Raw genomic sequence first — 27,675 nt, 5'->3', positions numbered from 1 at the left:
ATAAAATGAAAAAATAAACAGGTAAAAAAATTATGTAGATATTGCATATAGTCATACCATTAAATAAAAGTGGGAAATTACACACCTATAAACAGGTACCGGGCTCTCTCTCTCTCTCTCTCTCTCTCTCTCTCTCTTGGTAGGGGGTTGCGCTGTATATATCATAACCATTAAAATTTGTACATTTGGCATACTTATTGTAGAGCAATACTCTCTCAAAAATTCTTTGACGTTCGTTGATACCTAAATAAAACTATAAGTTGACAATGATGCAAGGTACAGTATGTGTAATTCTTGCTGCGCTCGCCAGAACGGTAGCACCGTAAAACATATTATTTTTTGTGAAAGGGTTAAAATCGCTCAATTTTCCCGCCTTTATAGACAGCGCCATCTATTGGATAACTTTAGTCTTTTTCTTAAAGGCTACAAATAACAAATTAAGTATTTATAAATTAATAAGTAAGTATGTATTGTAAATACATGACCATATCATTTCATTTATCTATTAATAATCTATTGTGGTTAATATAAAGTTTAGTATTTTATCCCGAAATCATTTTCATTTGTTTTGAGATTATCAGGGTAAAGGAGAAAATGGCTGCTCCATAGTAACGGTGAACGCCAACTGTTTTCTGGGAAGAAGTTACCCGATTTGGAGCGTAAAAATGCAAACATGGCTGATAAAATCAACCAGACATGAGAAAGGATGAAATTGAAAGATAATGTCAGTAAGAACTACGCATTTATTCCAAAGATCAGTGAAGCAAGTAGAAAAATTGCTAATCGTCGTTTAAAAACTATCGACGCAACTGTACCTCATTTTATGCGTGATATCAAATGCAGAACCATTGAACCTCTAGCACCAATTCCTACAAATTCAGATAAACCTATTGTCACCGAAGATAAAGCAGAAGATCCGAAAGATCAGGAACCACTGGTCGAAGAGTCTGTGTCCTCTAAGCCACAAGAGACAAACGTAAACAAACCATCTGTGTACAATCTTCGTACAGGCAAAATGACTGCAAAATCAGATGTTTTTCTAGATGATAATATCTTTACTTTTCGTCCGAAAGTCAGCACTGCTAGCCAAAAAATCGTTCAAAATTTAGGCACAGATTTTATGGCCAGACAGCAACAGCATTTAGATAGACAGAAGAGAAATGTAAGTGTGTCTTCACATCTATGAATAATTTACAATTATCATAAGACATGGTTTGAGTATTTCTTTTGCTAGAAATATGTTGCATATGTTACTTAAAGTGAAAATATATGTATGGATATAATTTCGTGGATGCCTCGGTTTTCAGTTTCAATAAGATAGATGACTCTTTCTTAATTTGTTTTTGTTGAGGATGTAAATTCGTGGGGGAGGGCTACCCATGAAAACAATGAAAACTGAGCCACCCGTAATTTTAATCATTCCACAGTATTCAGTTTAGTATTTGTCCCAAGTCGTTTTGCATTGCAATTTGCTTGGTAATCTGATATTGATAAATATCATGTGCACATGGTTAAGTCGAACAATATTTATTCACTTTTAATGTATCAAATTGTTCTAAGATATTTTCTAATTCCAAACAATGCTCGTCTGGTAAATGCAATTAAAAAAAAGTCTACAGGGATTTTTGTTGTGCAAGGTGTTTCGAGAAAATCCAAAGGGATCAATATGATAAAATTTATTAATGTCAGATTTTCTTAGTGAATTATTCTCCATAAAAAAATCATTTTAAATTTATTCTTGTCAATTTCACTGCCTAATTGAGATAAAACGAACATACGTACATACTGAATTATCTTTGACTTTTTAAAAATATCCGAAAGTGCACATTTTTACGCTTAAATCTTATAAATATGATCTATGTCAATATAGGCAATTTCATGTGAATTAACTTTAATATGATTTTCCCTTAAACTGTTGTATATATATAATAGTTTGATGTTGTTTTAATTACTTCAAAATATATATTCATGTATATAAAATTCAGTAGATTAAATTAATATGTATACATCAAATGAATATACAAACATGAAATATTAATTTTTTTATGCATTCGGAAATTTAAAATAATATATTTAACTTTTCCTGCTTTGATTAGCTAAACTTGTTTAAATAAACTCTCAACTTAGTCATACTTAACATATTTTTTTGTAACATCAATGTACCTTAATTATTTATTCAGGACTGTATTTGGAAATAGCTAGATTTGAACAATGATATCTTTTTTGAAGACTATGAATAGAAGTATTTTTTTTTTTCTGAATGCTCTTATCAGGGTTTATAATGTTTGTAGATTAGATGTTGCAGTTTTAACCTAACTTTATCACATTGTGTTTTAAAATATTTGACATACATTCACTGTGTGAGATTGTATGGGCTTTAAATCACTTGTAAGTTGAAATGTTACACATATCATTGCACACACAATTCAAATTCACACAAGTCGAATTGTATCACTGATGAACAATTAGAATCTTTCCCAGCTGAATTGATTTCAATTCAGGAAGAAATAAAGTATATATGCAAAATCAAACTGCATCACTGACAATTTAAGGATGCTTAAGTTAAAAATGTACATGTTGTATGCATTTATGTATTATATATGAAGCTATATATAGGGTACCTCAATTTTAGTCTTTTTTTAATTGAATTCAGAAAAGTTTAAATTAATTCATTATAAAATACAACAATATAATTAATCATATTAAGCTATAAAAACAACAACAACATATGTTTATTAAGCCCAGCTTTAAAAGAAAAAATGAGTACGTACATCATGTTACATGTATTATAATTTTATATAGATACATATATGAATTTAGATAAAGTAATTAACAGACAAAATTAAACAAACAAATTCTTTGAAAATGTGGAGTTTTTGAATTTTTTTTTGGCCACTGTAAAGTCTTGTTTCCTTTAGCTTTAATTTGTCTAAAATTCTAATTCATTAAACAAAATAGCTAATACTGGAATTACTAGAATTTCTACTTGTTATATAATTATTATGTTTTATTTACTAACATGTCATGTATGGCTAACAAAACACTATTTGTTACTCTGTTACTAAAATAACCAATTCTGTTAATTAATCTTCCTGTGTAGACCGTTAGTAAATTAACAGTAGATAGATCTGTACTATAAGTAGATGCAGTAGAACTTAGTAACTTGTGAGTACTACTAGCTCCTGAGTGTCTGTGGTGCTGTACATTACAGATCGAACAAGCTTCCATCCATTTCTCCAGTTATAATGGAAGACTCTCTCCCGTTAGTAAACTACGAAAATTCAAGAAAGTAAAGGAGGTAATTTAAACATTCAGCTCACAGTTTTACAGACTTCATTTCTACAGATGATGCCGTGTCTTAATTGTGATTCATCACTATCAATAACTTATTTAGTTGATCTCGACATCAATGATACTAACTTAAGAATAGAACTAAAAACTCATTCACTTTTTATAGTCATTTAAAACACTTACCAATATATGTTATGAGTCAATACTTAATACATGTAGTCATTTTTATTTGTAAAATCATAAAATCACTGCAGATGTCATGTACATAACATTATATTTAATTTGATAGGTCTCATATATTACCTAACATTTAACAATTCACAGTGTTGTTGTAGAATAACTAGTATATCTCATTTCATGGTTCATCATTTCCATGATTTTTGGTCAATCAGTTCAGCTCAAAATTTTGCTGAGATAAAAAAAAAACCCACATAAACAGATAATTTTTTTTTTTAAATTAATATTTAGGAGAAATTTTTGAAATTTAAAGCATGTTTAGTCAATATAAAAACTCATTAATCACATGAAAAATTCCATTTTCAAACACAGATTGAAGCATATTAAATTTGATAAAATTATTTATTTCTAAATCCATATATTAATACAAACTGTATAATTACAGTTAAACTTCATTATCTTGAACTAGATGGGACTGTTTAAAAACTTTAAGGTATATCTGACTATTTGAGATGTCAAGAGTAAAATACTTAAAAAATAAGTGGTTGGGACATACATTTATCACTTTGACATATACATTGTATTCAAGATATCAATGTTCGAGATATTGAAGTTCAACTGTATATAAAGTGAAAAAAAAGATCATTCATTGATTTTCTTAGACATCTCCAGAATTTACTCACTCAACCATCTCTATTAACCCAGGGAGGGTATACAAACTAATATATAGATTTCTCGGAAGTGTTTTGGTGATCCTTCATCTAGCACATTCCAATTTAATTGCATGCTTAGTATAAGTACAACATGTTTTAATGGAAATTCTTGCATGTAAATGTAACACACACTAAATTATTGTCTCTGAGTAAAAAACATACATGTATTTGCAATACATGTTTTTAGTCAACTTAATTAAGTTTCTGCTACCAAAGTTTTTATTTCTAAACTGTCACTGATGCGTGTATTTTTTAAGGGAGCTGAAGATGGGGATATAAATAACTCGGCCGACGACCAGGTTGATGGGGTCAAAGGTCAGGGCGAGGATACGGAGAGCAGTGACGGTAAAGATGTCATCCGCAACAAGAACGTGTCCCCAAATCTCCAGAGAATATTGGAAGGTTAGTTAGTGTAAAATTTGGAAAAAAGCAATGTATATTGTGAAAACAAACAGAGTGCATTCAGATAGAATATCTTTAATATGATAAATTACATGACTTGTACCAAAAAGAATGCTTGCAATATCATTTGAAAATTTCCCTGTCTGCATGCCGGAGGTTGAAAATCTGATAAAATATGCATCAGGGGAGATTACTTGTATGCATATGATATTCATTTCAATTAGAGTAAAAATGGATTACAAAAGTTAGTAAATAAGTACAAGGATTAAAACCAGTCATATGAATCAAATTTGAAAGTGTGAACTGAACAAGAGGATTAGAGAGTGATTGGGAGTTTGGGCATTGAAGCGCTGAGAAGCATACATGTATGCGCAAGGCCTTGCTTTGTCAGATTAATTCAATCCTTTGCTCTACTGTTCAGTACAGATTGAAACATGATTAAATACCATTTCAATGTGCAAACCTAGGATTAAAGTCAGACTTAATTTCAATGACATGGATTTCAAAAGAACAGTAAGTTCTGCATGTATTTAGATTTTCAAATATTTTTTTTCACCAGAAGGTTTTTTTTGAGACAATCCTTAAACAGAGCTTTTATTTTTGTAGTATGTAAACGATAGATTTCAAGAATTACTTTTAAGAACTTTTACATATATCAATCTATTAGGTATCAGTTTATTAGTGACATTATTCAGGAAAAACAAAAAACTTGTATAAAGAATTAAATGACTTAGTGTCTGCATTCACAGAACCTTATTTCAATCTCATGCAAATGTAAAAGACATGGCATGCTTTAGTAGTATTACTTTGAATATTGAAGCTTTGGCATTTTCATAATCAGCATGATCAAGATGCACCAAAAAAAAAAATTAAATTCTTCAAAGGCTCTTAAAATGTTCTTGAATGACACTTGTAAATGTTCTTATATATCAAGATCACAACCAAAATGTTAACCATATACGTATCGTCAGATGAAGCATGTACCATGGACTTGCCTGTGAAAGTAAATCAGTTCTGGCAGACGGCTGGCTACCCGACTCATCACCTAGTGTGTGTTTATGGTCTTTTTAGTGTGGTACACTTAGTGTACCCTTCCATATTGACACTAATAAGCCCTGATTTCCCAGAGGTCCATTAAACGTGGACCTGTAATTAAGATCTCCGTCATGTCTCCCTCTGAAGCCCTAATGTCCTGGTTACCGGATCCATCCATTATTGATGCCACCTTTTCATTCAGTGTCAGTTATCTATGAGAACATTCGTATTCCTTGCTGCTGTTTTCTCTGAGCTGCAACATAACTTTTTATCTTGTTATTTTGTTGTTTGGGATCGTTACCATTGTATTGTTTGAATTCTGCGAAATCAAGATGCGTTCAATTGAGCTGGATACATTGTTAGTCTAATTGGATGTGATTTGTTCAGTTTCTATGGCTGTCGCTAACATAGTGAATAGTTAGTGTCTTTGAGGTGCCTGAAATTACCAATTACATACCAGCTAGGATCTATGCTACTTTGTTCAAAGGAATAGAACTGATTCCGTCCATTTTTTATAAACAGGATCGAGGGATGAAATTGCATTTTTAATGATTTCTTTTCTATCACAAGGGATTAGCAAACAAGTTGGATAGATCAGTATTGATTATGGAACAGCAATAAGTGTGAATGCGTTTTGCAATTCTCGCTCTCCATTTTTTTTTATTTCACCTATATAAAGAAGTCTCATCTGGAGTCTAAAAGTGGCATTTAAATCTCCCGAAGTTTATTATTGATTGGAGAGAAATAGTTTAAGAAAATGTTTACGGTTCCGTATCGACCCTTGCCAACAAGCGATGTTTATATGGTTCTTACTAGGCGTTTGAAAAACAAGTCCACAGGTAAAGTGAAACAGGTTAAGGCCCAGGTCCTTACGTCATTTACCGGTAGTGATATAATAAGGACATATGTTGCCACTTGTATGATGCTGTATATTCCCTTACCAAGTGGCAAGGTGATTTCTCTGCCATAAATTCCATATTGGAAATGAATTGGAATAGTGAGATATATTCAAGAAATCAATTCCATGTATGTGTGTATTGGCAATAACAGGATTTAACTCGGCTTAGGAAATTGGATACGTAGTAGGAGCAAATGATTATCTCAGCTTTTTAAAACCAGAATTTATTTGCACTCATGTTTATGCAAAAAAGTCATTAATTCTGGATATACCGGTATTAAAAAAATGCAATGGTGCATACATGTGCGAAATTGCCTATTTAACTCTATATCACAGTGTGTTTCTGGAATTTATATTTCTTTACCATAAGCATATGTTTAGAAACGTAATTTACCTGCCAAGACAATAAGATTAATTTGCGAAAAAACCCCCACACCACAACTGGATGGTGAATAAAATATAGTTGGATTTTTAATGTTGCATACCAGTAGCGGTCAAAACATTCCACTGCGATCATTGAGGATAAATTGGATTGTACAAATGAACGTGTATCTGAAGTACTATTTCTCTTTCAGGACCATATTCCAATAGTAGCAGCGAAATGGTGCTAAAGCGGCATAAAACGCGCCTTGTCAACCACCAACTGAAAGGGAAAGTCCTCTCGGAGCTAGATGGTACGTCCGACCTCTTTTTCTAACAAGTATTGTTGCAGTTGTTGGCCCTAGTATACTATTGAGGATTTAAAATGACAATGGTCGAATTAAAAGACTATTAGAGACATATTAGATTAACTTGATTGCAGTCACTTTCTACACCAAGACCTGAAATAAATATTTTGTTTTGGATTAAGAAATGAGGACATTTTTGAACGTAAATTGACAGCTTTAAACCCCTCCTGTGTATTGAGCTGGGGCAAACTCAAACAAAAAATGTGTAACAAGGGTTAGATTTTATTATCTGTGTTTATGTATCTTTCTGATCTAAAGCATTATTGTTATTTCGTCTAAGACATGTTAGAGTATTTAATCCTTGACCTACTTTAACTATACTTAAAAACCACTATCTAGATGTGATATAATTGATAGTCAGTATGTCGTAAGTTAGAATTTAAAATACGCTATCCTAAGGACATTAATAAAATAGCATCGGAAGACGAGGACAACAACAACCACACATGCATGTATATAAAATTATGTTGCACGTCAAGAGAAAGCCATTTATATGCTTTGATCGAAACAAACCACTCGCTTATTTCTAAAGTATCATGGCAAACTGAAATTAACACTTCAAATAAAAAAAAATGAAAGTACCAATATATCTAGGAATAAAACGAAACAATTACTTTGATAATTTCTAAGTTATCGTGTCAAAATGGAATTAACACTTCACATGAAATGAATGTACCGATAGGAATATAATCTAGTGATGTAGCTTTAAGACAACATTGTCTTTTACAATGAAGATTCAATATACAACAAGTTACGAGTTTTAGAGATATTGACGTCATTTACAGCCATGGAGGTTTTGAAGTACAAAGATAGTTTCAGTCGGAAAATCTTAGACGTTTTACTCTTTAATATCATGGGCCTCTGTAGATCAAAGTAGATTATTTCACTAAGATAATGATTTAAAACGTTCGCCCCTTGGAAACCAGATACACACATTTAAATTAATTATTTAAATTGGCATGCATTAAGAAGTGTAGGTCTATGAAGATATGTATAGTAAATCAGGTACAAGAGAAGCATGATCATTTAGTGACAATGAACAATATTTATAACTGACCTAAATAAGTTCAGACTTTAAATTGTGATACTAGTATATGCAAACCAAAATTTAATGCACATGCTAAAGTCAACTAAAGTTGAACTACAGTGTAAGACCAGCCGGACCTAATTTCGTGGAAAAATTGTATATCAAAAAAAACGTCTTACGATGAAACAAATGAATAGATAAACTATGATTATTTACCAAGCGTTTATCATAAAAAGACTTCATCTTGAAGATTATTTAAATATATTTATCAACAAGTTCAAACGATATGTTCTTAATTTAATAAGTATTTTATTCAAGTATATAAATACATTGAATTGGATTGAACAGCAGGCACAATGCCTATTTATGTTCTCTCCTGTAGTCAAGGTATAATATGAGTAATTATATAATTATATATAATATATATATATACATATATATTGCCATGGAATTTTGTATAATAGATTAATATTGTAAATAGGATTGGAAGGAGGTACAGTGAAAAAAAATAAACAAAACAAATAGCTCATGATAGGAAAATGAAAATAAAAAAATAGAAAAATAATGGTTAATTGCTAAGGTTGGAAATAAAAAGTATATGTAATGTAGGGAAAAAATCAGAAAGAAAAGAAAAAACATGTAATAAAAACAAAACAAAAATTAATAACAGAGTAGAAAAAATGGAAAGTTTGGGGGGATGGGGTGGGAGGGGGAGGGGGAGAACAAATAAGCAATAAAAAATGAAAAGAAAGGAGTGTAAGGAAAGTCAGTGGTACCCATTTTGATACAGATACATTTTTTATACAATGTGTACATTTTTACCTATGCATTTACTTAAATCTGTTTGTACTTTTTATGTAAAAATGAATTTTATCAAATAATAGTAGGTTATTTTGAAATGTTAGTTTATCACTTCCAAAAAGTAGATTCTTAATTGTGATTGGTATGGAATTGTCGTTCATATAATCAAATAGAGATTTTCTTTGGGAGGCATATGATGGACAGTGTAAGAAATAATGTTTAGAGTCTTCCACTTCAAGGAAGCACTTCTGACATAGTGGAGAAGCAATAAGGTGGTGTGAATAAAGGTCAGCATTTAAGTTACTACTGTTATTTCTCAACTGACAATGCCAAATATTTTCTAATCTTTTGCCATGGTTAAATAATTTATGCATATACAGTTTTTTACTATTAATATTTTTGAGGCTGTTCTTAAATGCTGAAACTGTAGTTATATTTTTTGTATTTTGAGGTAGATTGTTCCATAATATAATTGTAGATGGTATAAAACTATTGAAGTAAGATGTTGTTCTTGCAACAGGTGTGCGATAGATGAAATTGTTTCGAAGATTGTAGGTATTATGTGGGGGGAAACATTCACCAACAATATTAGATAAGTATTCAGGGGTATAATTGTTTAATATTTTGAACAATAATATTAATTTATGGTTACTTCTACGTTTCTTAAGTGTTTCCCAGCCTAATTCCTGATATAGGTATTGTTTAGATGAGTTTCGTCTAAGACCAGTAATTATTCGTGCAGCTTCAATCTGTATACTTTCCAATAAATTACTTTGTTCATCTGTACAATTGTCCCAGACTACATCACCATACTCTAACACAGGGCGAATAAATGCAAAGTAAATTTTAATCAAAGATTCCCTATTTATTTTATATTTGAGTATGCGTAGCATGTTCAATCTTTGGCATGCTTTTTCGTAGATATTTGATATATGATGTGACCATTCCCCATTTGATTGCAAAGTAAGTCCTAAATGACAATGATTATTTTTTTGGATAATATTGTTTATAGTGTTACCAAAAGAGACCTGGGGATGGGTTTTTTTCTTTCTGGAAAAGTTAACATTTATAGTTTTGCTTGGATTAAAATCCACCAGCCATTGATTAGACCACTGTTTGATTTTTTCAAGATCAGCTGTTAATGATTTAGCTGAATTATTATCATTATCATCAACTATTACAAAAAGTGATGTGTCATCTGCAAAGAGTCTTATTTGGTTGCATATATTTTCAACAATATCATTAATGTAAATAAGAAAGAGGAAGGGTCCTAACACTGACCCCTGGGGTACTCCTGCATTAGTGGTTTCAATTCCTGAGGAATAGCCCTCGATGACAACCTTTTGTGTTCTATCAGTAATATAGTTTTCTATCCATCCAAGGATTTCTCCTCTGATTCCATATTTTTGTAATTTATAGATGAGACCTTTATGCCAGACCTTATCGAAAGCTTTTGATATATCACAAAATATGAACATAATATCTTTACCTTTATCAAGGTTAGATATTATAATATTATAAATTTCAGTAAGCTGATTAATAGTGGAATCAGAGGGCTGAAATCCTGATTGGTTTTTAAATAAAAGATTGTGGTCCTTCATATAATTGTGAAGGGTTTTTAAAAGAATTTTTTCCAGTATTTTACATAAGGTGCATGTGAGTGCAATTGGTCTATAGTTTGAGGGGTCCTCTGGGTTGCCCTTGTTCTTATATACAGGTGTAATATGTGACAATTTCCATATAAAAGGTAATTCTTGATGTTGAAGTGTAAGGTTAAATAATTTAGCGATTGGATGTTTGATTGAAGGTATGATATTTTTAAGAATCTTTGGTGAGATACCGTCTGGGCCTGGAGGTTTGGTGATATTTAAATTTGATAATTGATCAACAACATCTTGGGCTGTGATGTTAATTCTTTCTATGCTGTGAGGGGGCCCTGGGCCCTGAGGTGGAAGCCTGGGTTCATTAGTTGTTTCTATATGTGATATGCTTGCAAAATGTTTGTTAAGTTCTGATGCTTTATCTACTGGGTGTATATGTATTTTACCATTAGAATTTATTGGAGGTGGTACTTTTTTTTTATTGTTACACTTTGATAATGATTTCACTATTCGCCACCATTTACCAGGAGGAATTGATTTATCTAGTATTTGTGATGTAAGCTTTTGTTTATACTTGTTTTTTTCAGTACGAACCATGTCAATAACCTGATTTCTTAAGCAACGATATTTGTTCCATTGGTAGTCACTATTAGTTTTTTTTGCTTTATAATGGATCCTATTACGTTGGCGCATTTTACGTCTTATGGCATTGGTCATGAATGGTTTATCAGAAGGGCGAATGACAACTACTTTTTTAGGAATGTGCTGGTTCACATGCTGTGTGAATACATCTGTGAAATTTTTATAGACATCATTAATATTTGTAGAGTTAAATACATCCCTGTCCCAATTGACCTGAAGTAGATCACTATTTAGTGAGGTGTAGTCAGCATGTGCGTAGTCTGTAAGTATTCTTCTATATGCCCTTTGTTTGTAAGTTTTAAAGTGAATTTCAAGAGTTACTGGACTGTGTGTACTACAAAATGGGGTTAATACATCTATGTTCTCTATTCTTTCTACAGCGTTAGTAATAATTAGATCTATACAAGTACCCCTTGTGGTGGTATAATTAGTTGGTTGAGTTATAACATTTGTAAGGGAAAAATTTTGGAGCATATGCTTAAATATATGGTTACCATCAGCTAACATATCAATGTTAAAATCACCCATCAAAAATATGGGTAAGCCAGTGTCTATAGCATTTTCTAGTGATATTGCTAAGTTGTCAAGTACATCAGCCCTGGAATTTGGAGGTCTATACATAACCCCAGTTAAAAATTTGTTATTAACACAATGAATTTCTAACCATATGATTTCAATATTTGGATTACTCAGGTCGTTGCGTATCAAAAACTGCAAGTTGTTCTTAACATAAATTATAACTCCACCTCCAAATCTATTACGGTCTAATCTGACAGGCTTGTGAAATCCCTCAAATTCAATTTCCTCATCAGAAATGGTTCTATCTAGATGACTCTCAGATATTCCTATTACATCAAAATCACAAAGTTCGTTAAAAATAATATCTACCTTCGACTTAAGACTACAAACATTATTATGTACTATTTTGACATTTGACAATAATGAACCTTGAACGGGACCAGGATTGAATTCTATCCCACCAATTAATAGTAAAACAGTAAGTACCAATAAAGCGTAAGACAATAACGTACCTTTAGGAATTGGATGAGTCGGCTGTATTTCATAGTAAATGCTGTACATGAGAATATTAGTCATACGAATCAAAAATGTAGAATAAACCTTTATGCACAGCCTTCATCCCACAAAATGTAAACAAATCTACTTTTACTTTCGTATTGCACAGAGTGTAAGCTAATGACCGAAATGGCCTACATTTATAGTAATGTACTCTCGGGTGAATAAAGATAATCAAGTAACAATGTATAAGCAATATCTTATCGCTTCTATAGGCTAATAGTAGTGATTTATAAAAGAACAATAATGGGTAATATGATTTTCCACTACAGTAGAAAATAAATGAAATACATAACTTATATACACATGGGTATTGTCGAGGTGACAAATAAACAGAAAACTTATCTACAAGGCATTTCTGAACAATAGAAATGTCGATTAGGTTACATGAGGAAAATCCAATACAAGGTAAATAAAAAAGGAGGAAATAGATTGTAAAGAACATAAATAGAGCTATTTCCCCTAACTAACAGCTGACTAATGTAGTAAGTTAAACATGTTTACTGAAATTAGATGATACCATTTTTTTAGAGCATACAAGAGACAAAGATTATTATGCTTCTTAACGACGTTGATCAATAATACACATGTGTGGGTTAAGTGAAAGTACATAGCGTTTCTAGGATTTTACGAATTAAATAATAATTTGACCAGTCTGAAAATGGACTAAGGCACGTGGGTGGCTACAGAGCAACAGCTCTAGTAGCCAAAGTTAATCACGAAGAACGACTTAGTCCCTTTCAGTCACAGGGGTAGAAGTGGTCAGGATACGTTCATCATAATGATGCTCCAAACGCGTTTTTAGCTTTTCGAGGTCGTCCTCTGTGGTAAGTGTTATACGATTTTCATCCATTTTTACAATGATGCGACCATCATACGTCCACACACTATCGACAAGTCTGCTACGAGCAAGCTTGCGAGCTTCAAACAGGATGTTGGATCTTTGTTTAGTCAGTGCTTCGTTAATAAAGACTCTCGATGAAGTACTCGGATTATGGTTGTAGTTTTTAAGATTGCGCTTATGATGAAAAACTGTGGCGCGATCTCTGTAACTGAGAAACCGTACAATGATATCTCTTGGTTTCCCATTCCCCTTGCGCGGGCCGACTCGATGGGTTCTCTCTATTCGGTCCAACCCAATTTTGGATGTTTCCTTGGATAGTATCAGATTGATGACATTCATTGCTAGTTTGTCAGTATTTTCACTGGTTCCCTCTTCAGGGATTCCTGAGAATTTTAGGCAAGTTCTGCGGGAATACTGTTCCATCTCGTCAATCCGGTCATTTAATAATTTTGTCTCATTTTGAAGTGATTTAATTTGGGGCATGAAGAGTTCACTCATACAGTTTTTGATGAGGGGTTTCTGCATTATCAAATCGATAACCTGTTTGGTGCCTCGTTGATCCTTGGTGAGGTCATCAAGCAAGGAACTTAGTTGGTTGAGTTGGGGGTCATCAAATGATGTTGTTGAATCATTGTTGGTGGAGTCGGAGGTTGAGCTCTCAACTCTTCCCCTCTTTAATGGAGGTTTGTTTGGTGTAGTTGCTGGCCTTGCGGCTCCCTCACCAAGTTTAGCACTATCAGTGGGTCTGTTTGTTACAGATGATTTGACTGCAGCTTTATTGATGTTTTTAGTGGTGGGTTTATTGTTTGACATCATTAGATAAGTAAGTTGCAGCTGGTTTGGTAACAAGTTATTGAGTATTAGCACAGATATAGACTCTGACAGATCACACTGGTATCTCTTTGTTTACATTAACAGTTAGGTTGGTGAAAAGTATTCACATACCTGAATGTTCAGAGTTCATTGTTTTTCCAAGAATTTCACCAATTTATCACTAAATTTTAATTCAAGACTATACAGCACATACCAGTCACCCTTATACTCATCACACAATCCATTTATAGTTAATTGGAATGGTATATATCACATAATCAGCCTAATATAGGGGAGAGCTGAAAAGTGTGGCCTACTCCATTGCTGTGACCTTGACCTAGAGGTGTTATATGTTCTTACAGACAACTACAAAGACACTTCCAGACGAAGGGGTATTTAAATAATGTGTTGCACATATTACTGTACTGGAGTAAAGTTGTAGCATGAACTCTTGAGCAGTATTTGTTTTCCAATACTTATTTTGAATATTTTAAGTAAAGTATGAAATGTTTACCAATTAACTGCATGCGTAGTGTGTGATACGTGTAATTACGTGTACAGTTGCATGCAGCGTGTGCTGGCTTTATTTCAATGTTTTATGTAAACATGCATTATATGTTCATTTTTCCATTAGTGTAAATATTGATTATAAGAAATGGATTAATCTTTTGTTATGTCTTAGATAGCCATGATAACACTTTTAGCAGATACCCTATTAAGAAGGGACATTGTTTTCTCTGATTTTCATTTATTGTTTCGAGAAATAATCAAACACAATACATGCCATATTTCTTTGTTTCTCTTTATTTTTCTCAAGTTCCTAGCAATACATGTAACATTTGCTTAGAATGTAATATCCTTCGGACTTATTACAACACCTGTTTTTATTTTAACCAAAACCAATGAAAAGCGTCTTTGCAAAGAATAAGATAAACTAAACATAACCTGTACAGAAAATCGGTTTTATAGTTATTTTGTTACGACACAGCTACAAACAGTTCCTGAATTATTGACGCCTTTGCTGTAATACTTGTGTATCTGGTTGGATAACACAGCTTGATGTTGTACGTTGTTTTGTCTCATTTCCAGAAGAAGGGGTCTCCCATAGTGAAACCCCTGATAATTCAGAACCCCAGAATGGAGGTAATAGCTTCTAACCCCGTGTTGAACCTCAAAACTACCTCTACTGACATGTTTGTCACAGACAAAATGATGTATAAATCCTATCAAAATGATAATAACGTTGTCTTGATTAAATGCTAACCATTTGCTAAGGTAGAAAATTTTATCAGTGTTAAAAATATATTGATTTAAACAATCCTATCATTGTATCAATTATAATTTCATTCGATTTTTTGTTGATTTCTTATCAAGTTTTTTTTAGGAAAATGTTAAATTTGACTCTAAAATCATTGTAAAAAAAATCCCGATAAATCTTTTGTTTGGTTTGCCGCAATCTGTGACAAGTGTGCACCACAATTGAAACTTCTTTTGTTTGTCTGATGGTGCTTTAACCATTGTTTTCTGAGTTGAGTTTTACTAATTTGCTTTATTGACGTTGTTTCAGATATTGAAGGTAATAAAACGGTGACATTTGATGACCCCTTTACATAGATTAGACAAGTTTGAGTGTTACCATAGCCCACAGAAAAAAATACATTGAAATCTTCCTTAACAACGAAAGAATCCTCAAATAATAACTTAACACATATGAGAGAGAGAGAGAGAGAGAGAGAGAGAGAGAGAGAGAGAGAGAGAGACTATGATAAAACTAAAATGTAGATAGCATTTATAATGACTATTATATTAACATACATTTACAGTTGGAAGCGTTGTATAGATTAATGATGTAAAACTGTTACACTTAAGACATAATGCTTTTCCTAATTTGTTGACTGTAAACGCCTTTGATATTGCTTTTTTGTTTCATTATTTTTATATGTTGATAAAGCCGAATTTAGAAAGTTACTTTTTCACATATTATTATCATGATCAATATATTAATTTAAAAATGTCGTAAATCACAGCATTTGATCCGTTCTATCTTTTTATTAAAATATATGTGTGTCATGAGAGACCAAACCTCGGGACCAAAAAACTCAAGACGAACTGACTTTTACATGTCTCACTTTTCTATACATGTACATTGTACTATATACACGTATTCCTTTTGTAGAAGTGAGACTAAGATCAAAAGTGAGCTTCTATAAGTTTTATGGCCCCGGGAACCTGGGGAGATTTTGATTGCTGATAATTTTTGGGTTCTTTTTGTAATTAGACCTGGATGGCGACGTGTCTGGATCCCTGTCCCGGAGCAAGACCATGCCATCCCTGGGGAGACCCAAGATATCCCGGAAGTTGACCAATGTAAACTGTAGCGTCAACACGGATCGTCTGAAGGCAGCAAAGGAGCAGGCCGAGAAGGCCATCAAGGCAAGTCAATGGTGATGATAAATATTGGTCGTAATTAACAGCGATATTACAGACTGAGAAGGCCATCAAGGCAAGTCTATGATGATGATACATATTGGTCGTAATTAACAGTCATGTTACTTGTAACTGTTAAAAATATGAGTATAAATATCATATTGGACTTACCACACGGCCACATGACCTGTAAATGTGAAAGTTTTACTTATCCAACGCGGTCCCTAAGTGTCAAAAGAGACGAATTCAGCATTTACTGTGATTTACTGAAATGCGTGGATACATTTTCAACGTTTTTATATGTTGAAAATGTACAATAAAACGTATATTCCATATCATGTTTAAATGAACTAATTACCATTGTAGCATATAGTAAACTATTTTAAAGGTTTACCGAACCATCGGAAGTGCTAATATTTCGTATGGTATAACTTAACAATTGGTTTTTGTTATTCAACAGAACCGGAAAGTGTTCACCATCCAGGGAGGGTACAACGCGGTCAGACAAAGTCTGAGGAGGAGAGGCTGGGTGGAAAAGTTCTACAAAATCTCCACCCCTCAGAAGAAAACTCCCAGAAAGCGCCGTAAAACGGTGGATGAGAGCGATGATGATGATGATGACGACGATGATGATGATGATGACGATGGGGATGATGATGATGATGGGGATAGCGATAGTAAGTTGTTCCATGCCATGTCTTCCTGGATTTCCTCTAAAGTTTGTGTGTTTACGTACAAAGAGCATCATGCATATAAAATGGCGTTTTTTTTTTTTTTTACAGATGATCAGCCGAAAATTCCACCTTGGGAGGAAGAAGATGGGATTTACGGAATAATGGTAAATATTAAGAAAAAAAATTATCAATGAAAATGGTAGTGTTGTGTTCTTTGTTAAAAGAAAAATCCTTTTTTGTCACTAATTATTTGTCTTCACCTCTTTCAGTCGCGGATTGTCCGGAATGTGAACCCCACGTTCATTTGGGTGTTAAAGAGGGACATCGTTGACTATAGGTTCTTAACCAGAGATCAGATGGTGAACCACTATATCAAAGCAGGCTCCTTTACCACCAAGGTAGGGCAACAAGAAGTGGTCAGCAGAATTCAAAGTAAAGCCTCGGAATGAGACGTTTTATGGCGATATGGACGTAGTGTTTGCATGTTTGTAATATTGATACTTACTCATGCAAGGTGTATTGGATTTTAGGTGGGGCTCTGTATAAACATGAGGAATGTCCCCTGGTTCGATAACTCGGACCCGGATTCTTTCTACCCTCGGTGTTACCGCCTCAGTCACGAAGAAGAAAAGAATTCTTTTATCGGTACCCATTGCTTGATAAATTTTTATAAGTGATTCCTCGTGCATTATTGAATGTATTTTTTACACAGCAACTGTTTTATTCTTAACAAAATTAGCGTCAAAGGTTGAACGGAAACATATAAATGTAATTAGTTTTTTTTTTAATTTACTTTAATGAAATATTACATTTTACAACAATACATTTGATAACATTTTGTTCAATTTTTCTTCTAGACGACTACAGGCAAACGATGTGTGCAAACATTTTAAAAATAATATCTAGTCAATATAAAAACGAGAGTATACCCGAAGAAGATGAAAATGATGAAAAGAAAGATGTCGGTTCCGAGAAAACGGATACAGAGAAAAAGGATAGTGAGAAAAAAGACTCAGATTCTAGCAAAAAGGGCGAGGATTTTACCTGTACTAATCCCGAGTGCACGCGGTCAAAACCAGGTGTGTCATCTGGCAATTTATGTGCGCATGCCAAGGAATGCTTAGAGAAAGAGAAGTCCGCGGCAAACGGTGAAAATAAAGAAAACAAGCCCAAAGATAAAACTCCCGAAATTGTCAAACCCACCGAAAGTGCAAAACCGCCATGTACGTGTACAATTTTCTCTATTTAAAATATGCAGTTTTTGAATGATGGAATAAAACATATTATTCTGTGATTTGATTTTAAGTGGCAAGAGTAATAATTTTAGAAATAATATCGGGATAAAAAAACAAGAAATGTAAATAAGAATATATATTTATGAATTTTTCCGCTTACTTGTTTTAAACTTTCACCCTTTGTTAAGTGTTTAGTACCCACATCGGGAATATCAACAAACTATAAAAATTATTTCAAATGTGTCTCAATTCTGACTTATTTCTATATATGGTCTTTTAGCATTGTAGCATACATGTTTGTTTGGAACTAAGAAGATTAATAATAATATTTTTGGTTGCAGCAACTAGTCGATCTCAAAAACAGAAGGGAACAAAAAAGAAGAAGAAGGTGTGCGTGCCGATAACTTGCCTGGAGAGAGCGATGCAGCAGTGTGATAAATTCATTCAGGAGCGCTCACACGATGACATCGATGTCCTGAATGACGTAAGCATCCATACCGTAGTCTATCTATAGGCGTTCTTATATTTCTACAGACATTGTTTAAAACAACCTTAGAATAATCTATATCCCTTTGAAATGTATTTTCTTCAGTCAATGATCTTTGTTTCTTCTTGAACTGTACACGTAACTAATGTTAAAGAAATCTTTTTACTAGAATCGTTTAAGATGATCTTTAACTAAATGAATCAAAATACATCTTTTTATGATAAATCATAATAATATTATGTATGATAAATGTTTCCGCAAAAAATTGAGGGAATCACAATCGGTATATATATATATATATATATATATATATATATATATATATATATATATATATATATATATATATATATATATATATATATATATATATATATATATATATATATACGAGATGTAAATGACATGAAGCAATGACACATATTTGAAATCATGCTTCAATTATTTCACATCATACGTTAAATTCTGAGAAGTTAACGTAGCCCGGAACAAAATTGCAGCATTGTACAATCATTACAATGTGGTAATTTTTTGTAAAGCTGAATTTTCAAAACTAAGTCCACTCTGCTTGTTTTTTTAGCCACATGAATTGACACAACAACAGTGGGATGAAACGCTAAAGTGGTACTACCAACTTGTTAAGTGAGTACATACTATACATGTATAATCCATTTGCTTTTGAATGATTTATTACTTTTTAATGATACATGTAATACTATTTGATAGTATGAGATCCATACATTTCTTTTCGTAACAAGTGAAAAATTATTATTACAATATTGTAAGCTTTTTGTGATCGTGATAGCTATTACCAATGACCACATTTGTTCGCAGTGAGAATGGTGAAATACAGAATGTGTCTGGTAGTATGTTAGCTGAAGTAGATCGACTCCTTTATAATCTTAAACTCCACATGCCGCAGTTTGAAATGGATGGTTATAAGAATATTTGGATCGTTAAACCAGGGGCCAAATCTCGGGGAAGAGGTAAGTTAATAAATTAATAAATGTCAGTGGTACTTGTTAATGATGGAATTCATCTATAAATGTTTTAATAATTGAAGCTTATTTTACCGTATTTCAATGTTTAAAAAAATGATTGTGTATTGTGTCATGATGAATATTTGTCAATTTAAATGACACAAGTTTTATTTTTTAGGAATTGTTTGTTATGACAAACTTGAAGATATGTTGAAACTAGTCAACAGTCAGGTTGTTCGGAAAGACAACAAATACGTGGTGCAAAAATATATGGGTACGAAGTAAATAGATGAAAACATATGGACTATGAATGAGAATGTTTGAGCAAACAGAAGTGTGATATTACAATTAACTTCAGTTAGAAAATTGAAAAAGTGCTTGAAAATTGTTTTATATTTTTTGTCTTGAACATTAATAATCATTTTATTCATAAATGTTGCTGAAACCTTTTGAATTCGTGTATACTCAAAAGTGGTGTTTTAATTTTTAGAACGCCCGTTACTGGTCTCTTACATTAACATCTGTTACTCATCTATAACTGTAAACACACGTGTAATTGTTTAATTTCCAGAACGTCCGTTACTAGTCTATAACTGTAAACCCACGTGTAATGGTTTAATTTTCAATTACTGATCTAATAAGTGTAAGCTAACGTGGTTGTATTTTTAGAACGTCCGTTACTGGTCTCTAACTGTAATCACACATGTTTTAATTTTCAGAACGTCCATTACTGGTGTATAACTGTAAGTTCGACATCCGGCAGTGGTTCCTGGTCACCGACTGGAACCCCCTGACCATCTGGTTCTATCAGGACAGCTACCTCCGCTTCTGTTCCCAGGAGTACACACTGGAAGACTTTGACGAGTCCATCCACCTATCCAACAACGCCATCCAGAAGTACTACAAGAACGGCCCTCGGCACCCACTCCTCCCCGAGCAGAACATGTGGACACACGAACAGTTCAAGGATTATATCAAGTAAAGGCAACTTTTTTCTAACTGTGGAATCATTTGAACTCGCGGAGGACTATTTTCTTGGATTTTTTAATAAGGTTTTTGAAGGGATGTCATTTCATGGATTTTCTAATGCGTAAATTATATAAACATTTATATTTTAATTTATTGGGATGTTAATTTGTGCGCGTAGGGTATTCAAAAAGTTTTGCCATAGTTTGACCATCGCAAATTCTAATTCTTCCACATGTACATTAATTCTTCATATACTAAAGCCTAATGGTACTTATTAACCAAGATGAGGCTTGAGCTTTTGTAGAAACATTCTTCCTGTTTACTATGGAGCTTGCTGTCTCTTTCAGGGGCCAGGGTCACGGGAATGCGTGGGATGACGTCATATATCCCGGCATGAAGAAAGCAATAATCTGTGCCTTGCTGTCTACACAAGATGTCATCGAATACAGAAAGGTACCGCCTTCATGCTTGCTGATATTGTACATAGGTGTCGGTTACCTGGCTGTCATAATTACCGTGAATTGGGTGTAACTTAACATTGGGTCACTTCTGCTCTGTCTGGAAATTAATTTATCCATTCAGCCAAAGTGTCAATCCTGTACATTACGCGACTATTTCTTGTTCAAAACTTTTGTCCCCTTTTTATATTTCGTTGTTTTTTTGAGAATGACCTCATTATAAATGAGGAAAGATTCATTGATAAAAATGGTACTGTATTGTGTGTAATGCCTAGAGGATTGACACGTTTTATGTTGCACGTGTTCTCTGTTTTAGCCGTCTACGTTTAAGGTGAGTTGTAGCAGCACGTACTCAGGAGGTGTCTATTTCTAATGATGTGCTTTGAATAATATCTTTCTACACAGTTTTTCTATACTTCCTTACATCATGGACTCTACCAAATGGAATTACCCGACGCTCCCCTCTCCAATGTAGAACTTCCTATTTTTGTCAACATTTTCAATGTATTGTATCATGCTTTCCTTCTTCAAGTTGTCCCTGTCCATGATAAAAAAATTTGAGTACTTTTCTTCAAAAGTCAGTGCTTTGTAAAAACACCAACAGGCTTTACATGTTTATGAATAGATATGCACTTTAGATTTTTTTTATGAATACAAATTGAGAATTTCACGATGTGTGTACGATTTAGTAATGTGACTTTCTTTGCATGTCCACAGATGATAATACTAATGAATCTAAATATTAACAAATCCGTAGTTGTTTAAAGAAATTATGAATGGTTTCATCCTGTAATAACTGTTTGTTTTCAATCAGATTTTTTTTTATATAATTGACTTCTAATTAATTGTGCCTTGTCCTTCCTTGACAGTCATCCTTTGAGTTGTACGGGGCTGATTTCATGTTAACCGAGGACTACCGTCCGTGGTTGATAGAGATCAACTCCTCACCCAGCATGGAGAGCAGTACTGAGATCACACGCAGAATGTGTACTGGTGTTTTAGAGGACTCAATCAAAGGTCAGATCAGAAGTATTTTTTTTAATCTAGAAAAAAACAATCGGTCGTGGAAGTGTTTTTATAAGCTTAATGAATAAGATAATACCAAATAAAAGAACAATGAATTCTCTTTGTTTTCAGTCGTCGTTGATAGGAGATATGATAGGAACTGTGATATAGGAAGGTTTGAGTTGGCCTACAAGCAGCCTTTGGTGACAGTTCCTCCATACATAGGAATAAATCTCTCTGTCGAGGGGCAAACAGTTAAAAAACCATATGGATTTACTGTAAGAAAAAGCATGGACAACGATACTGCATATTTTAGCCCTCGCAAACCGCCACCAAATACAGAAAGCAAAGACCTGAAGCCAGCACCGCCTACCACAAAGCGACCGCAAAGCGAAAACTTTGACACCACTCACAAGAACACGAACGCATCCAATAGCGCTCCAGCGAAGGGTAAGTCAGCGCCGGGCGAAAGTCAGGATCATCAGCACAAATATAACTCACAAAAGCGGACTAGTCACAAATCACAAAATGATCAAAACCAAGTAACACCGTCTACTAGTCACTCTAGTTGTAACTCAGAAAGCAGTGGTAGAAGCAGCAAGGAAACGAAGGAGAACATTAGCAGCAAGGAAAGCAAGGAGAAGGACAACACCAGCAGTCAATCCTTTTCGCAGCCTCAGTCTTTCCCCAAGGCGGACAAATCCGGTTCTTTGCCTATCTCTAGTTGTAGTGCGTGGACGGGTAAGAGAATGGTCTCCACTACCTCTGTATCTACCAACTATACGATCCCCAACATAGACAAGTTGGATCGTCCCATGCTAGCCGTCAATAATGTGGAGTCTACAGACCTCCAGACCATTAAACCAGTGAACTCGGCACCACCTATGATGTCGTTGGCAGGTGCTATTACAAAAGGTAATGGAGATATTCCTTGCCTGAATTCCTTGACAGGCCTCCCTGTTTCAAAGCCTCCCCGCACCTCAAAAAAGCGAACCCATGTCCATAGACCATTGGGGCATCAGATTCGAAAACAAAAGGATTATTGTAAACGACCTGAAGTTATGATAAAGTTTCCTCGTGTCCCCTACGCTAGCATTAACGTGAGCTTTAGGGGACTGAAGGACCAGGCGCCAAAATTAAAGTATTTCAGTATTACTAGAGAAAACGAAGGCAGCTTCCGTCCTGCTATCACGCCAGTGTCATATAACTAAGAGATTAATGGTAACACGTAACAATGCATGTTTTGTCTGCATGCCAATTACAGTTATAGTAAACAAGCTAGGATTTCGCTAGAAGAAATTTATTATAAAAGAATGAGGGTAAAAGAAAACAATGTAAAAACAAAAGCTAACACAGCTAACTTCAAAGTACTACTCTCAGTTTAACAATTTATTTCTAATTAAGAAGAGATTTAACCAGTTTCCTTTTTGTATTAAGAACTTAAAACTGAATGTTCATACTGAAAGAAGAATGGGTTTGCATGCATGCACCGATTGAGTGAACTTCATTGGTCTCTTGAGTGTTTTGTTCCACCTTTCACCGGAGAGTCGATATTTCAGGGATGAAAAGACTGACAGGAAATCTTCTGATTATACAACTTGCTAGTCGGTCATTTTGCTCATGATAATCCTTATCAATGCATGTTGTCATTACGTCACATGTTGTACATCTTGTTTCCTAGAGAACTAATACGTTTTGTTTTCTGTTTAACACTACTGAACCTGAATAACTGTCTGACACGTCTTTGACACTTTCTAACGACAAACAAACAATAGCAGTATGACACGAGATGATTGAAATCACTAAGATATATTTACTTAAAAAGATATTCCAAAGAGGCGTGCGTAAAGGCGCATAGAGACCGCGCAATAGTTTGGTTTCTCGTGGCATAATTATATTTCAACAACAAATGTACAATGTGGGACGTATCATTATTTTCATGTTCCCTAATCCTAAAGCATGTTTCATTTCCCAAACCCTGGCCTCCGGCATTTTGTGACTATTCAGCCTTTGCATTAAAGACAAAAATTACAAACATTTATCTCATACATATTTTATACATTTAAACCTCTAGTTTCTCTATACAGTATAGCAACAAATTGATAACATGATCAGGCTCAAAGATATGTTAAATATGATATTAAATTTTTTTGACAGGAAAAAAAAATAGAAAAAGTTAGGAGCAATAATTTAACATGTAAACGCTAGGTATAATATTTTAACATAAGAAAATGAATCTTTTTGAAGGAAAACGGAGACGTAGAAAAACCGTGAACGGTTTGGGGAGTCCGCCTCATCAGTCCTCCATCACAACCAGACGACTTTTCTCTCTCCCACAGTACGCGAGGAGTCCTGTCAAACTGAACATGACTAAGGCCTCGCCATATGTCGTGGTTCAAAAGCTACCCGTCATAAAGGTTAATGTTATCAACCAGATTCAGGGCTTTGATTAGGGTGCTTTCTCTAATATACCCTTTCACCGAATGTTAGCGCCTATTGCTTCAAGGGGTTGATTTCCCTCACACTTGGGTGACGGTATCGTATCTTTTTGTGTTTCAGCTGCTCACTTTGACTGTGTGTTTTGCAATCATAGCTTTAATGTTGTGTAGATCTCATTTCCAGCTCGTTAAGGGTAAATAGCGGGTTCCTTGCATATCCGTCTTTTTTTGTTGTAGAATATATTCAAACGTGTACTTTTTTAAAACTTTTTTCATGAAGTAAGGATTTTGAGGGATTGTTTCTGTAGTTTTGACAAAATTATACAAACTTGGTGCATCCCTAAGTCCATTGTTATTCGTACTTTCTTGCATCTTTCATATATCGCTTTCACTGTGTGATTTTCACTTTTTGCTTAAATAAAAAATCATTTGCACACAAGCGTTACTCGATATGATAGAAAACAAACATTTTCTTTTAAAAAATAAAGTATGCAAATCTAAATTATCTATACAATTATTAAGATACCTTGCCATACGATGGAATATAGATAATATATTATGAATGTTATGAACTTTTGAGATATAAAACTAAAGCATGATTCTGGTATTGTGTGTCCTATCCTTCTCTGCTTGTAATGGGACTTCTCTCTGTGCATGCATGCATTTCTCACTCTTCTAAAATTATGCCCCTTTGAAATAAACTTTCCATTGAAGGTAACAAACAAAATAAAACTACATGTACGTTACCTTTAGATAATTTTGAACTCTCCTGTAAACATATATTTATACGGATGCTTTGTCCTTTTGCCAGAGTAGATTCAGTGTTGTGTAAACCAGCATACTTTCTTCTAATATTTAATTTATTTCCTTGATCTTTGATAATTTTTTATCTTGCTTGACTGTTTTCAATATCGTAAAATGTACTACAATAATCGCTTCAATGATAATGAATATTTATGCTGTTCAGTTAACGTATATTTGATAATAACTGGTGGGGCGCTTTTTCTCGGTCAAATTGACTCGTTCTCTTTTGACTGAAGTAAGAGTTAGCCAACTGGTCTATTGTTTTTAACGATAACATTTTGCAATCTAATATTTTATTTAATATTGAAATTAAATATGCACTCACAAAACTAATTGAAACTGAAATATTTGGAATGACAGACATTGCTTATGCAAGTTTAACAAAACGTATCAAGTCGATAACAATGTAATCTGTTTATGTTTTTTGCTCAGTTCTTCAATTGACTGACTTTGTAACTTACTAATTATGAAATATTTTAACCTTTTTTGATTTGCTTAGCTCTTAAAAGTCGAGTCTTGCAATGTTTTATTGGTAAGCAGGTCTGTCGCCATTTGATTGCTGCACTAACCCATTTTTTGAATCTGGCGTGTTATTAATTTTAACAGGTATGAATCCGCTAATCGATGGTGCTTGGGGGCGTACCTGTGCCGAGTGTGGCAGTGGAATGAATTTACACCTTGATAACAACAATCCTCAATGCAAATGTAAACAAGATAGCCTTGTTATTCATCCAGGCTACACCAGCAGCGAATCGTACCGCGCGGCGCGCGGATTTCCCGCCAGACCAAAGAGCAGCTATTCACCTCGTCCACCTAGTGCTTCCTCCTGCTCGCTTAAGTCTTCTGGAAGCCTTAATACTCCACCTAGCATAAATGGCACACCGACAGCGCTTCGTGCTGAGAAGATTCTTCTTCGCTATACAGATGGCGGGATAAAGCGACCTTTAACCCCTGCCGGCTTGACTGCTTCTACTAATTCGTTGCCGAGGCTCGTTCGGCGGTACATAGGTCGGCGATCTATTCAGTGCCACGAGCTTCCGCTCGTGAATGCGTCGTCTGCTGTGTTTATTGACACGTCACAACTTCACAATCCACTGTCTATTACGTCACACGGAGTTGCCAACAGATGAACTTTGAAATGTGAATGAAGATTAATCTATATTTTATTTTTAGAGATATTCATACCAGTCGCCGGTACGACTCCTTGCACTCACTTTTTTATTTGTTTTTGTTTTAATTTCACTTGTTTCCCCCTCTGTTCAGCTATTAACTATTCCTATGTAATAGACCACTGCATTGATTAACCTAACCAGATTTTGTTAACATTACACTTTTTATTTGATTAATACTAACACTTAAAGAAAGGAATAATTAGGGATTTGGTATTTGCTATTCATTGTCGCCCTTTGTAAGCAGCTAGGCGTTAACATTTTTGGAGGGCCATAAACCTCCCAGAGAACATTAAGAACAAATTCTCTTTCTAAGTCAAGTACTAGGTATGTTTGTTAAGATATAGGATAAATAATATCATATTTTGTCTCTTTTTTCATTTGCATTTCAGTCTTCTGAATGTACGACTTTTCAGAAGGTCGTCTATGTGAATTTGCTTTGTTTTCTAAGCAATAGTGAAAAATGTTGAATCCATTTTTTTATTGTGAACATATCTGTGATAAATTTTGATGAAAGGTTTCTGTTCTGCCATATTTTGAACATTTTTATTGCATATTTGTTTGATATATTTATCTATAAATATTTGTTTTATTTGAATATGTATATAATTGTTGATTGTTATAAATTTTATTTGTTATTGCTTTTTAAAAAAATTCTTTAATTTCTTTTATATATTATGATATCATTTAAGTCAATAAAGAAATGCATTTATTACTGGAACTGCACTTCTGGTAGAAGAAAATGTCATTAATTATAGGCGTGTTATGATGTTTTAATTTGAATGGAAACCTTGAAAAGGTTGTTTTCGAAACTGTATCCCCACATTATGATAGCAAAACGAATCTTTAAATGCAAAAAACAGTATTTTATAAGATAAGGAAATTATATTCAAATTTTGCTCATAATATGCTGTGATATTTCATACGAATATTGTCATGAAAAGGTTTTACTTATATCAATGAAATAAATTGCTGACCATGCA

The 27,675-nt window shown here is 33.7% G+C and overlaps 1 protein-coding gene across 22 annotated transcripts; it reads left to right on the top strand.

Moving 5' to 3' along the window:
* Positions 1-582: 582 nt before the first annotated feature.
* Positions 583-27,675, top strand: LOC128158434 (tubulin tyrosine ligase 3-like). Of its 22 annotated transcripts, none has more exons than XM_052821277.1 (23): positions 583-1,162; positions 3,212-3,298; positions 4,439-4,583; positions 7,092-7,190; positions 14,409-14,438; positions 15,136-15,189; positions 16,325-16,479; positions 16,934-17,150; positions 17,256-17,311; positions 17,417-17,545; positions 17,678-17,792; positions 18,005-18,370; positions 18,724-18,866; positions 19,450-19,511; positions 19,704-19,855; positions 20,028-20,123; positions 20,569-20,827; positions 21,166-21,271; positions 21,593-21,607; positions 22,146-22,293; positions 22,414-22,731; positions 24,529-24,698; positions 26,259-26,547. In XM_052821277.1, the coding sequence occupies exons 1-23, from the start codon at positions 707-709 to the stop codon at positions 26,394-26,396; spliced, it is 3,516 nt and encodes a 1,171-aa protein (XP_052677237.1). In that variant the 5' UTR covers positions 583-706; the 3' UTR covers positions 26,397-26,547. The 22 variants fall into 22 exon arrangements, with proteins under 22 accessions (XP_052677237.1, XP_052677229.1, XP_052677232.1 ...); XM_052821269.1 differs by having other exon boundaries at positions 22,414-23,196; XM_052821272.1 differs by having other exon boundaries at positions 22,414-23,196; positions 26,130-26,268.

This window comes from Crassostrea angulata, chromosome 8 (assembly GCF_025612915.1).
Source record: "Crassostrea angulata isolate pt1a10 chromosome 8, ASM2561291v2, whole genome shotgun sequence".
In the NCBI taxonomy this organism is placed as follows: Eukaryota; Metazoa; Mollusca; class Bivalvia; order Ostreida; family Ostreidae; genus Magallana; species Magallana angulata.
This window is presented reverse-complemented; position numbering and strand designations above follow the sequence as displayed.